This window comes from Vicugna pacos, chromosome 5, assembly GCF_048564905.1.
Source record: "Vicugna pacos chromosome 5, VicPac4, whole genome shotgun sequence".
NCBI classification, from domain to species: Eukaryota; Metazoa; Chordata; class Mammalia; order Artiodactyla; family Camelidae; genus Vicugna; species Vicugna pacos.
In genome coordinates, this window is record NC_132991.1 from 96330268 (window position 1) to 96346637 (window position 16370).

At 56.9% G+C, this 16370-nt stretch overlaps 1 protein-coding gene across 9 annotated transcripts in view; it reads right to left on the minus strand.

The window, feature by feature from the left end:
• Positions 1–16370, minus strand: part of HDLBP (high density lipoprotein binding protein) — a 63636-nt gene that overhangs the window by 15412 nt on the left and 31854 nt on the right. For 8 of the 9 annotated variants that reach the window (XM_072962030.1, XM_006209153.4, XM_031675981.2 and 5 more), the window contains exons 2-14: positions 15435–15497; positions 14169–14281; positions 12317–12474; positions 11009–11224; positions 6041–6247; positions 5738–5953; positions 5085–5291; positions 4854–4961; positions 3882–3986; positions 3507–3585; positions 1751–1890; positions 645–749; positions 405–518 (exon numbers count right to left, since the gene is read on the minus strand). In XM_072962030.1, coding sequence (XP_072818131.1) covers positions 405–518; positions 645–749; positions 1751–1890; positions 3507–3585; positions 3882–3986; positions 4854–4961; positions 5085–5291; positions 5738–5953; positions 6041–6247; positions 11009–11224; positions 12317–12474; positions 14169–14244 — 1731 coding nt within the window. In that variant the 5' untranslated portion in view covers positions 14245–14281; positions 15435–15497. The remainder of the gene's footprint in view (positions 1–404; positions 519–644; positions 750–1750; positions 1891–3506; positions 3586–3881; positions 3987–4853; positions 4962–5084; positions 5292–5737; positions 5954–6040; positions 6248–11008; positions 11225–12316; positions 12475–14168; positions 14282–15434; positions 15498–16370) is intronic. The other variant, XM_072962025.1, reaches the window with a different exon arrangement.

Genomic DNA, 16370 nt, shown 5'->3' on the forward strand with positions numbered 1-16370 from the left:
GCAGGCTCTACGCAGGAGCGGGCGAGTCAGGCCAGGTGCCCCCCCACCCTCCCCCCCCGCGGCAGGAGGGAGTCGGTGCCACACCCAGGGCCCGAGCTGGCCGCGGCCCCTAGCACTCGGGGAGGCCCACCCCGCCAGCACCCCGAGGCGGGCAGGGGCCAAGTCCGAGCCCCGTGAGAAGCCCAGCAGCTCCCAGACCCCTTTCGTCCCCGTGCCCAAGACCCTCAAGCAGCGGGCGCAGACCTCGCCTCCCAGACACGAGTCTCTCCACCAGGGCTCTGACGGCACCTCGTGCGGACAAGGCCTCACAGTGTGGGGAGCGTCCTGAGAGGGCGGATGGGCCCAGCGCTCCAGGGAACCCCAGCCCCCACACCACCCAACGAAGGGTGGAGAAGCCCCCTCACCAGATCTGCCACCATCTTCTGCATGTACTTTGTGCATTTTTCCACCTCATTCTTGGGCCCCCTCAGTTGGACAATATCACTTTTCTGTGCTGGGTCTGGAAAATTGATGATAACCTAGAACAAGCCATCAGGAGACCAAGTTCAATCACTGGTCAGTACTGGATTCCAAAATACCGAACACCCCCAAGTGCCAATCAGACCACTCACAGGGACCAAAGGATGCCTTTGGGAAACCTTTACCTCTGGGAATTTGTCCCGAATTTCACGGATCCGCTCACCCTTCTGCCCAATGATTGTGCGATGAAATCTCTGCTCAATGATTAAATCCTTGGTGCGTTCATTTTCCTAAAAACACAATTGCCAGTGAGGTGAGCGATCTCTCCTGACGCCAGGAGGCACAGGAGCCCTGGGACAGTGGCACAGCCCCGCCGCCGCAGCCAGCAGGGCACCCGTCACAGGGCGCCACTCCCTCCAGCGGCCACACTCCTGTCACGTGGGTGGACGTTCTCCTGAACAAAGAACTAGAAAATGGGGCATAGGGCCTTTGCCCAGAAGTGCTACCACAGCAGCCACGGTCACACCAAAGCAGCCCATTCAGCACTTCTGCTAACAAGAGAGCCTGTGAGGCTTAGCGCTTTGCAAAGCAGGGAGCAATCCCTCCTGAACACAGGGTGGCAGGGACCGCCGCCCCATGCGCAGGGTGAAGAAAGAGTGGTTCATGTCAGCATAGGGCACGGAATCCACATGGTTCTCAACCTCCTCCAGAGGTCCTATCAAGATGTCAAGAGAAACACAAAAGAACAAGCAGAGCCAAAACCTAGAGAAGAACAGTTAATAGCCAACCAAACATTAAAAACATTCTGCAAGACTCTGGACCAGACTGGCATCAGGATGACAGAGACGAGCCTTCAGTGATCCGGCAGACACAAGACACTCCAGGGCAAGGAGCTACTGTACCTGACCCTGAGAACCGAGGAGAGTGTGCAAGACTCTGGCCTGGAGGGGGCAGGGCGCGCCCCACCCCAGGCCTGCAGATAACCACACAGCAGTCCCTCAACCTACACTGCACGTGAGAACCACTTGGGCGGCTCTGAGAGTCCAGAGAAGTCCCCACAGTTGGGACTGAGGCATCATGGACTCTGGGGTTTGGCCAAGGCTAAGAACCCTGCTGCAGGGTCACAGCACCCCCTTACATAGCACGTGACCTTGGGGTCCTGGGGAGGACGAAGGAAATGCAGCCCCTGCAAGTCACACCAACCCGATGCAGAGGAGACCTGGCGCCTCCCGCCCTCCAGGACGGCACACGCACAGGTGCGCTGCCCAGGTGGACCCGGCTGTGGGCTTACCATGCGGGAGGCGAGCTCCAGCAGCTCGCGCTTGGCCTGCCGCACGCCCTGCGGGTCGCCCTCGATGCGGATCAGGCTGCTCTTCTCACTGTCAGGAGGGATGCGCACGGACACCTTGTACTGGTCCTTGATCCTGTTTACTTCAGGACACAAAAGGAAACACGCTTCGGACCAGAACGTACCCCCCGACCCGTGCAGCAGGGCAGGGCTAAAGCCCTAGACAGCCCCCGCCCCCGTCAGCCACCCATGGGCAGAAGGACGGGCAGGCCTTCACACTTCAAGGCAAGCCCTGCCACCGCCTACGGCGGGCCGGCGCGGCCGCCACCCCAGCAGGCCACGTCCAGGCGTCTCCCCGGAATTCAGACGCCCAGCAGCCACAGCCGCTCCAGCTCCGCGGTACAGCTGCTCTGGGCACGGCCGGGGCTTTAGAATGTTTTAAAGGTCCCGGGCGTTGCTAAGCGGAAACGGACAAGTATGGGAACTCCTGTTCAGGTCAAAACCCACTCAAAAAAATAACCATAAAAAACTGTTAAAAATCAAGCCCTCAGGTTAGCTAAAGAAGAAAGAGGCCCCCCCCCAACCACCTGAGAGCCCTGCGGAGGCCACGCTGCGTAGGGCCCGAGCGCCTCACGGCTACCCCGTCTGGACAGAGCCAGGCCCCCAGCCCGGAGAAACCTCATCGCCAGGAAGTGAGGTCGGCACTCCGCCCACTGTGTCGTCAAGGGGAGCCGAGCTCCGTGCAGGGTCACTAAGGAAGGTTCTGAGCACACAGAGACAGCCGTGAGCGGAGGAGCGCGGGGCGAACGTGAGGACGTGCTGGTCCTGGGCAGCCGCGTGGGATGAGAGCCCGGGACACACACGCCGGGCAGCAGGGCTCAGGTGAAGGGAAGCAAGGACTAGGCGCAGAACCAGAAGAAAATGGAACAGACGCAACTCCCTGAACCAAGCCAAGTGGTCCTGCGCGTCCCCGAGAGCAGAACCCGGAAGCTAATGCCAGAACTGCACCTCCTTGTGTTGCTAAGGAAGCATCACAGCTCACCAAAGCAAAAGCAAGTTAACAACACAAAAGCAGGGCTCAAGCGGGCGCACAGGTGGGCACTGAGAGGAGCGGCTGTGTGAGCTCCTGCCCCAGAACAGAGCAGCAGGGACCGCCTTCCGTCTGCTCTGAGCAAGGATGGCTGCACAGGGCTCGCTCACAGCGGTATCCTCCCCAGGCCGCGGGCCCGTGACCTCAGGCAGGACCCAGCGCTCCCACCTTCCACCAAAGGTCGCTCCCCGGGGATAGGGCTGTTTTCGGGACTGGTGAGCCTGTGATGTGCGGGATGGCCTTACAGTCAAACTAAGCAAAGGAGTGGACTTTCAAACACACCTGCGGATTAAAGCAGAGCGCTCACCTGGCACACTCCCGACGCCCCACACTTGTACGACCGACACAGTTCAGTCCAAGGCTGAGCCTGGGCTGACAGATCCCTGCTCGCCCAAAAGAACCCTCCCTGCGCCGCGTGACGTGGGCCCGAGAGTGCAAAGCTCTGACCCCTGGGAGAGCTGCAGGCTGGGGCGGGCTCGGTGGTGAACACCGAGGACTGCAGAACCAGCGGCCTCCACCCCACAGCTCTGGCTGAAATGTGAGCACACGACCCTTGGGCACGCAGGGAACCTCTGGGCTAGACAGCTCCAGGCCCACCACGGCCCCGGGGGAGACCCGGCTGGGCCAGGCCACGACTCATCTCTCCCGCGCCCTGTCCGCCTCACTCACTGTTGGCTCCGCTCTTCCCGATGAGGTGTCGGTGGAACTTGTGGTCGATGTTGATCTCCACATAGTCCATCCGGTTAACCTGCGGGAGGGGCACAGAGCGGGCCCGTGGACACAGGCATCTGAGCCCAAGGAGCGTGCCCAGACATGCAAACAGCCAGAAGCGAGGCCCAGAAGCCGACAGCTGCCCCTTTCCCTCCCCACTGAGCTGGCAGGAGCTGCGGCAAGGTGTTCCTGCAGGCGTCCTTCAAAACAGGGTTTCCTCTGCTCACCAGGGGCCACCCTTCGGCGCCTCCAACCCACCCACCGCAGGTCTGACTGGCAAGATCAGGCCCCGCCCCACTCGGCCAGCACCCAGAGGGCTGCAGGGATGCCTACCAAGTCCTTGACCATGGCTTCGATCTGCTCCTGGGCCACGCTGACGTCCTCCGTGGGGCCTTCCAGGGTGATCCTGTCCTCACCCTCTGTGAACTCGACGTGAACCTGCCACACCAGAACAAGTCGTCCACTGAGACAGCAGGCACCGGTGACCTCCGAGAACCCGTGAGCGTTCTCCAGGGCAGCAGCAGATCCCAAACGCTTTTACAAACGTGCATCCACCGGCACCAGCGAGGTGGACGGGGGTCTGGGGGCGAGCGTGATTTTGGTAGGAAATACAGTGTGGAACCTGGAGAAGGAGGCCCTCCCACCGTGCGTCACCAATACCCTGGGTGTGAGGTGCACACGCCGCCCGGGGACCAGGGGGCTGGACGAGTGGCCACAGGGAGAGTTTCAACCCAGCGCAGCTGCCCGACCGCGGTCCAGACAGGCCCTGCTGCTCAGCTCCAAGACGCCAGGTCAGGAGTGAAGCCCAAGAGGCACCCCAGCCAGCGTGAGCCGGGGCACGGCCCCTAACACGCACGACGGCCGGCGGTGGGGCAAGACAGCACGTGTGGTCCCTGCTGCTTCCAGCCCTTCCGGCCCTTCCAGCCCAGCGGCCCTCCTGCCTCCTCGCAGAACTTAAAGGGCTGCAGGGCAGACGCAGGGACGGGCGGCCCCAGCTCCACACAGCCCGCAGACGTAACCGCTCAGAAGCAAGCACTCCATGACACCGAATGAGATGTTCCCTGAGACAGTCATGAAACCCAGCAATACACACGCTTCCTCTTGTTACAGAGACCAAAACATGGCACAGGTACTTCAAAAAACTTACTCTGCTCTTGCTCAGCTAACCGCGGAACAGCTGAGTGCCACACAACAACTGATGCTTAAAACACGCAGCACCCCAGTCTTCACAGGCACCCACAGGACCAGACGTGCGGGGAGGGCCGACAGAGGCCACCTCAAAGCAGCAGGTGAAGGCTCCCTCACCTTTGGCATCTGCTGAGTGATTTTGGCCAGGTTCTGCCCTTTCTTGCCGATGATGAAGCGGTGAAGCCAGGAAGGCGCAGAGACAGAGGAGACTGTAAAGCTGTTGGCCTGGGAGAGCAGGTAACGAGTGGGTCTGCGGAGTCTGGTCACGCCAACGCCCCCGCCCCCCGCGCCCCTGCACTGGCCCTGGGAATCGCTAATCCGGAGTCTGTCCCCGCAAGGAGCAGTTACCTTGGCGTAGACTTCAGTCAGCGCCTGCCCCAGCTTTTCGGGCTCGCCCCGGAGGATCACGGTCTCAGAGGCGCTGTCCGAAGGCGGGATCTCCACAGAAACGCCTGTTCTCTCCAGGATCTCCTGCAGGGAGTTGCCCTTGGGCCCGATGACGTACTTGTGCTGGGACTTCTTCACCTCCACCGCGATGGTCGTGGTCTTCTTTTTCTAAGTGAGAGCACCATGCGGGTGTCAGAGGGCAGGAAGGGGGGCTCCAGAGCAAGCTAAGGGAAGACAATGAGCAGCCCCCTCCAGAAATTCCAGTCCTCAAGAACTAGGTTTTCTCCTCAGAAGACCCACTTGAGACTGATGACTGCAACCAGGAGGAAGTGAGAACACCAAGTGCTCTCCCTCAACTAGGGACCAAGTTTCAGAGCCCGATCAGCCCCGAGGGGGTGCCCTGGGCATCAAGGGCAGGGGGCTGGCGTGGGGGCAGCCGCCCTGCACAGCGCTCTGCCCTCTGCCCGACAGCCACGGGGAGCACGGGCACCACCTTCCGGCCAGAGACCGAGGCTGTCCAGGCACAGAAGGACACCCAGGGCACAGGGCGGGGCTGGGCTGGCAAGGCCCGTCCTCTGCTCCCGCCGGGGGGCTTCCCTCCTCGCCGCCGCTACCTTCTCCTCGTAAATCTTCCTGATGCGAGCCACTGCCTGAGCCAGCTGCTCCTTCTCTCCGGTGAAGACGATCTCCGTCCGGTTGACGCTGGGCGGGGGTATGTTGATTCGGGTCCCTGTCTCCTGCATGATCTCACCGACGAGGCGGTTGTAAGGCCCCGCGATGAAGGGGTGGAATGCCTTCTCCACTTCCAGCCTCTCCACAGCACGTTTGTCCTGGGGGCAAGGACAGAACCGTGAGGGCACGGCCCCGGGCGGGGCCCAGGAGGACCGGAACTGCCAGCGGCCCGGGTGGGGCCTCACCTGCTCGGCGGAGATGAGCAAGACCTCGTGGCGAGCCTTCTCGATGCCCTCTTTGGTGCCGGTGATCCTGATCTGGTTGCTGGTGTCATCCGGGCGTGGGATCTGGATTTTGGTTGCAGTTTTCAGCTCCAGGTCTTGCAGTTTCTCTCCATTTTTGCCAATGACGAAGCGATGGTGTTCTTTGGGGATGGCAACGGTTGCTGAGGCCTACAGCAGGAAAAGAACCGAAGGAAACAGAAGGTTCCGGGAAGGCATGTTTCCCCACTGCACTCTCCGGCTGGGACGCCATTCTCACCTGTCCTTGCCTGGTCACCCCAGCCCTCCTTCGGAACAGTCTCAGGTCAAAGGTCACGCTCCTGGGGAAGCAGGCCCTGAACCCTAGGCTACAGTAAGTTCAAGTGCGACCTGCTCCCAGGGCCACGTCCGCCCTGCAGCTGTCGTAATTACGCACGGGTGACAGTCCGTCCTGTGTCTTCTCAGCCTAGCTGTCAGCCGCCACGAGGATGGCAACATTCAAGAATGATGACCATCCTGCTCCCACCCAGTGGCTCCCCACACTGCGCTAGGCCCCAGCGGGAGAGCAGACGCGAGCTGCTGACCAGCCGAGCTGCTGTTTTGGGAACAGTAAGCTACGTTTTTTTCAGACGTAAGCCTCATATGCAGTAGGAAGCACTTTCCCCTGTCTCTTTTGCAACCAGTTCAAATAGACAACTCATCTGAGGAGAGAAAATGAGAATCGTCCAAACCCTTCATCCGCTGAGTCAAACTGCCAGACACTGTGCAGCCTTCTGAGGCCACAGGGAGACCTGAGAGGAAGACGGGTTTCCCGTCTTCCTAAATTTATACAGGAAAGCCATCAACCAAGAAAAGTGAAAGAAAGGCGGCAAGTGCTAAGGCTCCATCATGAGTGGAACAGGAACCACAGACCAAGGAGTTGCTCTTCTTCCCCACGGGACGCGGTTTCCTAGCAACCACTCCTCGCTCACAACAGAGACGCTGCACCGCGCCCAGCAGCCATGAAGAGCCCTCGTGGGAAGTCAGACCTGTGGCTGACACATCACGACCACGTGAGGGCTATTCCACAAAAGGTTCAGTATTAGGAAACCTGTTTATATAATTCGTTACATTGCTAGATTGAAGGGGAGACGGGAAATGATCATCTCTAAGAAATTTACACCCTCTCATGACAAAAATCTGCAAGAAAACAGAATTCAGTGTACACATATATGTTTAACGTGACCACCACGCTCGCACACCTCAGCACAAGGGCTGTCCTTGACGGGGGAGCAGACAGCACGCCCGGGACCAGGGGACCACTTCTTTACCAAACTCTCACTGCCCCACAGGAAGAGAAGCTGAGAACCCAGAGACCAGCAGCTCTGACTTACACTAACAGCACTGGTTAGAGGATGGAAAGACCACCCATCTCCAAAAAGAAAAAGAAAAAGAAAAAGAAAAGACTGTACAGAGAGTCGCTGGACACCAACAGAGGAGCTGGGCTGCGTGCGTCAGATCAGAACACGCCTGGTAAGTGACCTAGCGCCACTCTGAGCGAAAAGCTGAAGATAAAGTCTGCACGCAGAACGAAAGAGGACAGACAGGAACTCCCAGACAAGGACCGTGCAGGCGCAGAGGTGGTAACCATGCTGCATGCTGGAGCATAAAGCCATCACCACCAGACAGAGGACGCGAGACAGGGAGAGACAGGCCAACAGATCGGAACAGAAAATCTAGGACCAGATCCAAGTTAATATGAAAACTCAGGGCTTGATAAAAACTGCCATTCAAATCACTGGGGGAAACTTTAAAAATGGCGCTGATGACTTGACAGCCACGTGGAAAACGATGAAACTGGATCTGCACGTCGTACCATTCACAGTAAATCCCAAACGAATCAGGAACTGAAATGTAAGAACACTCTGACAGGAACAGAAAAAATACGAGTCAACTTTCTCACAACCCAGAAGCAAAAATAAAACCATTTCCCAACAGTGACTCAAGAAGCAAAAGATTAATGAATTTGACCCCACAAGAACGAAACTCACATTGCAGAACACCTCAAGATCAAAACACAAGTGGCAAACCGGGAACACTGTTTGTAGCATCTATTCCTGCTGGAGGGTTTTAAGCGCCCTAACTGATTGAACAAGACAGACAACTTCAACTCAGTAGCAAAGGGCCAGACAACAGTGCAGAGAACACACACGTGGTCCTTGCACAACGAAGAGAAACAAAGAGAGACTCAGTTGTCCCAGCAGAAAACACAAATCACAAGCACACCCAGCTGCCTTGCAGAGAGAAGACAAAAACCAACACACAGCCCAGAACCCGAGGACCCTGGTGCGGCCGCAAGGGGGTGGGGGAGTGGGTGGGTGTGTGGACACACGTGTTGGCGGGGGAGCTGCAAATTACACACAGTTTCCCTCTGACCTGGCCACCTCCCTCTGGGAGATCCACCCCAAGACACACTGGGTGAAACAAAGGACAGCAGATGCCCCAGGTTTTTAACCGTGACACAATTTACAAGAGCAGAAGTCTGGAAGCCTCCCCAGCGCCCACCAGCAGGAATGCCTGAGTAAATCACTGTGCAGCTGAGCGCAGGCAGGTGAGCAGACACAAGGAAGCCACCCTCTGCCTCCACGCAGACACCTCCAGGAACAAGGTGTAGAAGACTGACAGCGAGTCATCCTGCTTCTGTTCTCAAATCAAACAATGGAAAAATACACCAAAGACTCAGAATGGTCCCTGGCAGGGAGGCCGGGGTGAAGAGGCCGTCTCCGAATGAACCACACATGACTGACTCTGCAACCCTGGAATCTGTACGTACTTTTAAAAAATCGAAAATATAAACAGGATTATACTGTACAGCACAGAGAAATACACACAAGATCTTGTGGTAGCTCACAGCAAAAAAAAAATGTGACAACGAATATACGTATGTTCATGTAAAACTGAAAATTGTGCTCTACACTGGAATTTGACGTAACACTGTAAACTGTAACTCAATAAAAAACGTTTAAAAAACCTGAAAATAAATTAAAACAACTGAACCCGACTGTATACAAAGTGACGGTGTGACCTCAACAGAGAAAATGACTTCAGTGACTTCAAAACCCATCTTAAGATCCTTCATCTTTATTAGAAGTGCAGTTTGAACTCAAGCAACTTCCTGCTGTAAACGTCTAGAGCTCTCGGACTAACAGATGACTTCAGGTCTGTGGGAGGAAACGGCTCAGGTCAGTCCACACATCTCTCTGCGTTAGAAATGCGGAAGTGATCCAAGACAACGGTCCTGTTGGAATCATTCTGTCAGAATGCTGCAGGATGCCAGCCTGAAGGAGGCCCCACCTGCCAAAGATGAGGCAACTTCTGCTTGAAGAACACCTAACAGACACATCAGAAGTTTGCAACGACACTAAAGATTCATGGATCACCACCAAAGATGCCGGGAAGCCAATATGGTCTGGAAGTTAAGAGGAAAGGGGTCAGTTATCTACCCTGTACTTCCCACCCGAAAGGAGAGTTCTTCAGAGGAGAACCAGTGAATCGGGGGGGGGGGCAGGAACCACCGTCTGCTGACCCCTCGTGGAATCAACTCAAAGTACAAGCACCACCCACACGTCTCCTGCCAAACCAGCCAACACAAGCGTGAGCCAGCCCCCAGTCGCACTGCCAGTTCACAGGGACCGTCATACGAGGGACAGTGGCACAGACTAAACACCTGCTTGTCCCCCCAAGTCAACAGACTAGCAGCATTAAGAAAAAAGGAGAGGGCACAGCTGCGGAGTGAAGGGGACTCGAGGTCTGACAAGCACGGCAGTGCGCTGGCCTCACCCAGATGCTGAATGTACTGAAAGGAAAAAAAAACCCAGCCGCAGGAGCACCTCAGAAACCTGGGGGAGACTGTGTACAGACTGGGTTCAACGTAGGTGTGTCAAGAAAATACTAATAATTTTAACGAGGGAGCTGACACAGTAGCTGTATTAAAAAAGGGGGATTAAAAGGGAATTATTGATAGGTGAATACTGTGGGATTTGCTTTAAGGCCCCGGGGGTGGGGGGAGGGTGGTGGCCAGGGCTGCAGACGCACTGGGAGTGCTCCCTCCCTGCCCGCTGCTCAGCCGCAAAACAGTCCCCAAGTAGATGATAATCCACACACCAGCCACGATGTGAAACAATTACACACATTTTTCACTTCCTACACTTGGTGACTTAATTCCCCGGAGCTAGGGGGTTAGGGCGGGCCCCAGGGGGCTGAGTGAGTATGCGAGCTGGGATCTCACAGGGCAGTGCTCCCTCCCCAAGACCCTGCCTCCGCACCCACCCTGGCCCCTCTGGCATCAGATCCCCACCTTCCAACCACCACCCCTAAGGCCAGCTTCCCCAAGAGCGCAGCGGCAGGTGGGAAGAGCTGCTCGTCTCTAACCAGGCCCTCTAAGGCTCTAGCGTCACACGACCTTTCAATGAGATTCTCTGTGTTTATCTTGGTCTATAGTGATGCTGCCCCAGGAAGACTGCATCACTAACTGACATTTATCACAGTGGTTCCCAAATAAATTCTGACACTGGTGTCAGCTGGCCAAGGACTAAAGAACAGACAAACTCTGAATCTGTAGCCGCCCAAGCCTGGGGCCTGGAAATGTGTGTAACAACGAAGGTACCCCCTGACTGTCACGCGGAAGCTGGGAGCTACCGGTCTGTACACCGGGGCCCTTACTCCACCGTCCAGGCAAGCTAATTCAAGTGTCTGAAACTCTGGGATAAGCCTTCAACTTTCAGTTCATTCATCCAAATAGCACAAAAGGCAGGCGTCCCAGTTCTACTCCTGATTTAGCGCTTTTCCAATAGAAACACCAGGGGGCTATGGGCCTGCCCACTGGTGGACAGAGTCTCGTGAAGTCCGAGCCACGTCCCCAGCGGCCGGCAGCGTGAGTGCAGCCCCAGGGGGGACTGGCCTGGGGATACTCACCTGGGTCTGCAGCCTAGCAACAATGTCCTTCCGAGCTTTCATCACGGCGTCCAGCTTCCCTGAAACCATGATGGAGAGGCCCTGGTCCTTGGCGAGGGACAGCTCCAGGTGAGCGCCTGTCCTCTGCATGATCTCGAGGCAGATTTTTGCTTGTTCACCTTCTCCAAACTGGTTCATGTCCTTATACTTTCTCTCCTCCAAGGGCACATGGAACACCTGCTCATAAAGGGTCAGGAAGAGACGGTCACGAGATCAAGAAGAGGAGAGGGCACTGAAGCCTAGGACTGAACACACTGAGCAAAGAAAGTGGCAGAAAGTGCCTAAGGGCAGGAGGCTGACATCCCAGTGAAGAAGAGAAGCCACCCTGTGCAAACGGGTGGCAAGGGGAGGGTGGGGGGAAGGGTCAGGCAACGAGAAGCAAAGTCAGTGACAGAAGCAAACAGAGGGGAGAGAGGCTGGGTGGAGGAGGGTGAACGGAGATGCTAAAAAGGTCAGAAAGACCTTCTTCCTTTGCTCTTAAGAGGCAAAGACTAGCGGGCTCTCCTGGGAGGTGACAAAGAGTGAAGGCGGGACAGCAGACAGGGAGCATCTGAGCACAGCAGGGTGTGGGCCCAGAGACAGAAGGGTGGGGCTGGGCCCCTCAGCCCACCCTGCAGGGAGATGAGAAGACAGTGAGGGTCCTGAGCGGGACACGTTCTGACCGACGACTGAGCAGAGACAGGGGTGGAAGCAGGAGGAGCCAAAAGGACTGTGCTTCGCGGCCTGAGCTGCTGGGCGGAATGCAATGCATTCACAAGATCAGGAAGGCCGGGAAGAAACCAGGCACATCTTAGACAGCCACTCGAAAGACAGCAAGAACCAGAACACAGCTGGCTGTGAGTCCTGGGCTCAGGGAAGGGGACTTCTCTCAGTGCACAGCTGGCAGCCAGCACCCATGACCCGACGTGGACTCACACAGAAAGCACTGCGCCTGCCAACGCCCAGTTCCAGGGAGCAGAGAGTGGCCGGGGGGTCCCCAACAGCCCACAGGGGAAGGCTGCGTCAGGACAGCGGGGGGCCGCTGGAGTGGACGGCAGGAAAGGCAAGGGCACTTTCAGCAGCCGGGAGCAGACCGGACTGCGGTGGACGGAAGACAAAGGGGACCATCCCCTCCCCGGAGCTCAGGGGAGGGAGTGCGGGTGGAACGAAGAGGCTGCTTCAACCTGAAAGCCTCCCCGCACGCCCAGAGCACTCTCATTTCTGTGTCTTCCATCGGATGCTACTACCTCCTACGTGGAGGGTCAGGGGAAGGCATAGTGGACCTCCTACCTGAGTGATGACCGAGGCCTTGATGGGCCGGATCTTGTTACTCCAGGCGCCGGCTGGTTCCTGGGCGTTTTCCAAGCAAGCTGCTTTCTCAGGGAGTGGGGGGAAGGCATCCTTGTAGGTTGGAGGGTCGCTCTCCTCTTCTGAGTTTAAAGTGGCAACTGGACCGGCCAACAGAGATTAAGGAAGCACACTGCTTTCAGTATTAGAGGAAAACACCAAGGAGGTTTTAACGGGAACAACCGCCGCAATGAAACAGTAGCGAAAACCGTACCACCGGGAGCGACAGCTCCCCTCCCTTCTCACAGCAGCCGGGCAGGGCCCCGGCAGGTCACCAGGCCCAGCGCCCTCCAGGGCGGCCTACGAACTGCAAGGGCCAGACTCTGACCCTGACAGCACCCCCTTGCCCCGTGAATGGTCAGCTCAGACACCGGTGCCCCCACCCACCGGAGGGGTGAGCTTCTTGAAGGCAGGCCTTGCCACAGAGATTTTTAAGCCCTTCAGAGAGTCACCTAATCCTTATCTTAAAAAAGCACAGCCACAATACCTGGCACACTGCCAGCTCTTACATGTGCAGAACAAAGCCACAGAGCCGCCCCAGGCTGGGGGAACCCCCTCCAGGCCAGCTCCAGCCGACTATGCACTGTAAAGCATGATGCCGAAAGCCTGCGGGACCCCTCACCTCCCCCAGCCCTGCAGGGAGCACCAGCCTTGTGGAGACCAGGTCCCTAATAATGAAGGGCTCCCCCCAGAGCACCCTAACACTCCCCCTCTGTCCTGTCACCCACAGCTGCACGAAAGCAGAGTGGCTGTCTGGACCACGCCAGACTTCTGGGGCTGAGCACGGTGTCTGGCAACGGTGGAGCCCAATCAAAACGACTGCGGGCAGACGTGCACAGAGGGACGCCCTTTGGACTCAGACAGGCCCACATCTGACTCTGGGTTCACCACTTCTGGCCGCGTGGCCATGCTATCCCCACACACCAGCAAAGGCTCCGTGCTGACAGTGCCTTGCTCCATCTAGAAAGGGAAACGCAGACCCCGTAGGGTTGCTCGACTGTGTATTAGACCCAGGCCTGCAGGCACCCAGATCCAAAGCGGGCAGCAGTGTCAGGGTCTCCACCGCCTAGAAACCAGCACGTGAAACTTACTTCGTGCAGCTGACGAAGTAAGTTTTTAATTCCAATTAGTGTCAACTTAAGAGCTGATACTCCATTCAGTTATTGAAAACTTTAAAGACTGTTTGAACAACAGAGAGTAAAACAATCTGCTCTTTCAACTGAAAATTCCATGAAGTCTGAACATGAAGGGTTTTGAGTGAAAATTCAGCTGTCCTGCAGTTACAAACATACACCAAATTTTGAAGGAAAAGAAAAGAGTGTAAGATATCAGTTTTTACTTGTACATTAAAGAGCTGTCGAAACGACAGTGTTTCAGATGTACTGGCTCCTGCTCCGTGTCTGCTGGACAGCACTGCCCTTGATCCTGGCCGGCTGTGCTGGGGAACGCAGAAGCCAGAGCCCAGCCTGCATCCTCAGAGCGGTCTCCGGACAGCGCTCTGGGATGCCGCACAGCCCAGACTGGCTCGAGCATCTGGGAACAGCAGTTTTGAAAAAGAATCCCATTAACCACAATGGCCAAGTCCACTGGCTTTCCAGAAAGTTGCCCACATTTTAAATCTGACATTTGCTACTGGCCTGCACACAAGGGCAGTGCAAAGCAGAGTGCACAGCACTGCTGGGCCTGCCTACCCCAAAAGCACGGCGCTGAGAGGCATGTCCGCGAGGCCTCAGGCCTGGCCAGGATCTGGGGGAGCATCTTACAGTCAACAGGAAGAGTGAGCACGGGCCGTCACCTTTGATCGGTTGCGGAACCAGTCCACTGCGGTGTTCGGCAAAGCTCTCCTGGGTCAAAACTGCAACGGAGCTCATGGTTGATCTCACGCCTCCACACGGTCCGGGTGAGCCACTGAAGCAGAGGGGCGAGTCAGAAGGAGCAGAGTCCAGGCACGGCCAGCTCCCGGCTACGGGGAGCTCTTCAGCTCAGAGCTTCAGCCAAGGCTTTTAACTCTGCTTTTCCAGCAAATGACACCTTACTTTCCTCACTTACAACCCCTGAGGCGAGGTGATACCCAAACTCTCACCCAGAGAGGAAAAGGAGAAATTCACGTAAAGGAGGTCCTTGGACAACTGACCCCTCAAAAAGCTGCCTGTGATTGAGGAGACGGAGGCTCCAGGTTCAGTATCGGAACGCCCAGGGGCCGCAAGGTACAAGCTACACCCACCTCCCCACTCACAGGGGCCACAGAGACACCGTCTGCACCCCTCTCCTCACCCACAGGAGCCCACAGGAACCCAGCACGTGTCAGACAGAACATCTGGATGGCTCTAACAGCTGTCTCAGTTACTGGGCTAATCTGTTCAACCCCAGGCCCCCTGACGCTGTCCAACGTGCCCCTGTCACAGCAGCTACAGAAAGCCCTGGACAGCAGCCCCACGTGCTCTTCGGCAGCAGTAAGAGCAAGAGGCGGTAGCAGGGACAACAGTTTAAGTGGACCCGCAGCAGGTGTGACCCGCCCAAGGGCACTCAGCTCCTCAGGGCAGGGCGGGAACCCTGGGCTGGCTCCAGACCCCACTCCGGAGGACCCCAGGACTCCGTGCGACTAGCTCTCAAAGACACAGCTCCCTTATTTGGAAAAGGGGCTCATTTGGCCCTGAGGCAGGGCGCCAGCTTCTCTCCCACTCTAGGTGAGCTCCACGGCACGCTCTTCACGCAATTATGCAGCAAGTGTCTTCTTGTACATCAGGGCAAAAATAAGGGGGTCAAGGAATTGAGTAAGAGTGCGTTTTGACATCATTTTTGCAACTCAGTAAGACCTCTCCCTGAATCCAAGAAGAACAAGGCCTGCACTCCTGAAGAGATGCAGACCCAGATTCAGGTATCGCGAGCAAGCGCTAGTTCACACTCACGGAAACACGGGGAGAAACAGACGGAAACCAGAGGACACGTCGAAGGGCCTGCTGGAGGTGCAGTGACAGCGATCCTCTCTGGGGAACCGCCAGAAACTCAAAGCGCAGTGAAGGAAGGTGGGACAGCCCAGGGACACCCAGCGAAGACTTACCAGCAAAATGGTCAGTAGCCAGAAGGTCCGTCCTGAGGCCGCCTGTCAGCCTGCCAGCTTTCGCTAGTGTGGGCAAGGAGAAAAACCGGAGAAACGTCACTTACCTGCACCCTACAGCCCAGATCCTTCTACCTCTTAACCAGCAAAGGTCAAAATACTGTTTACGCTTTGGCTAATGGTATCAATACTCAGGCAAATTTCCTAGGTGAAAAAATGGAAGAACCCCTTCCCTCAGGCCATTGGCCTCAAACAAGACCTACGACAGTGAAACCCAAACTTTCTAAAACTTCTCGACAGCAGCCTTTCCAGGGACCAGAGGGAATGACCCATCAGCTGCCAAAACTTTTGAACGAAACATTCTGGAGTAAAACCCTCACAGCGCTGCCAGCTCGTTCTGCTGCATGGCTGGGCCATCCTCCCCACACTCCTCTCGTCACTCCGCTGGGCCAGAAGGAAAAAGGTCCTGCAGTGCCGCTACGACTGAGAGCAGAACAGAACGTGGGCGGGCCGTGGGGCCCAGGGCCCTCCAGGGCGAGCCTGCACTCGGCCCTTTGCTCTTCTCGCTGCTCCCCTACAGCCGCCCTCGGGCCCCTTCTAACCCACCGGAACGCAGAGACCAGGCCACAAAACAGCAGGGTGCAAAGAGCCTTCAAAGGCCTTCCCGGAGGGCCAAGAGCCACTCTGTCAAGAAAGAGCTCATGGGTCACCTTGCCTTGGGGGACGTCAGGACAGGGCTGCCAGGCAGGTTACCTGCCACTTTATGCAAAACACCCGCGCACTTGATGAGGCCGACACCATGACAGGGGTCAGGCACGCGTCTAGAACAGGAGAACTGACAAGTGTAACCAGAACACCCTCCCGAACTGGAGGACAACGTCCCCAAAGACTTGTCCTCAACGTGCGCCTGCTTCAGGAGCTAGAAGAGTTTACAGCAGT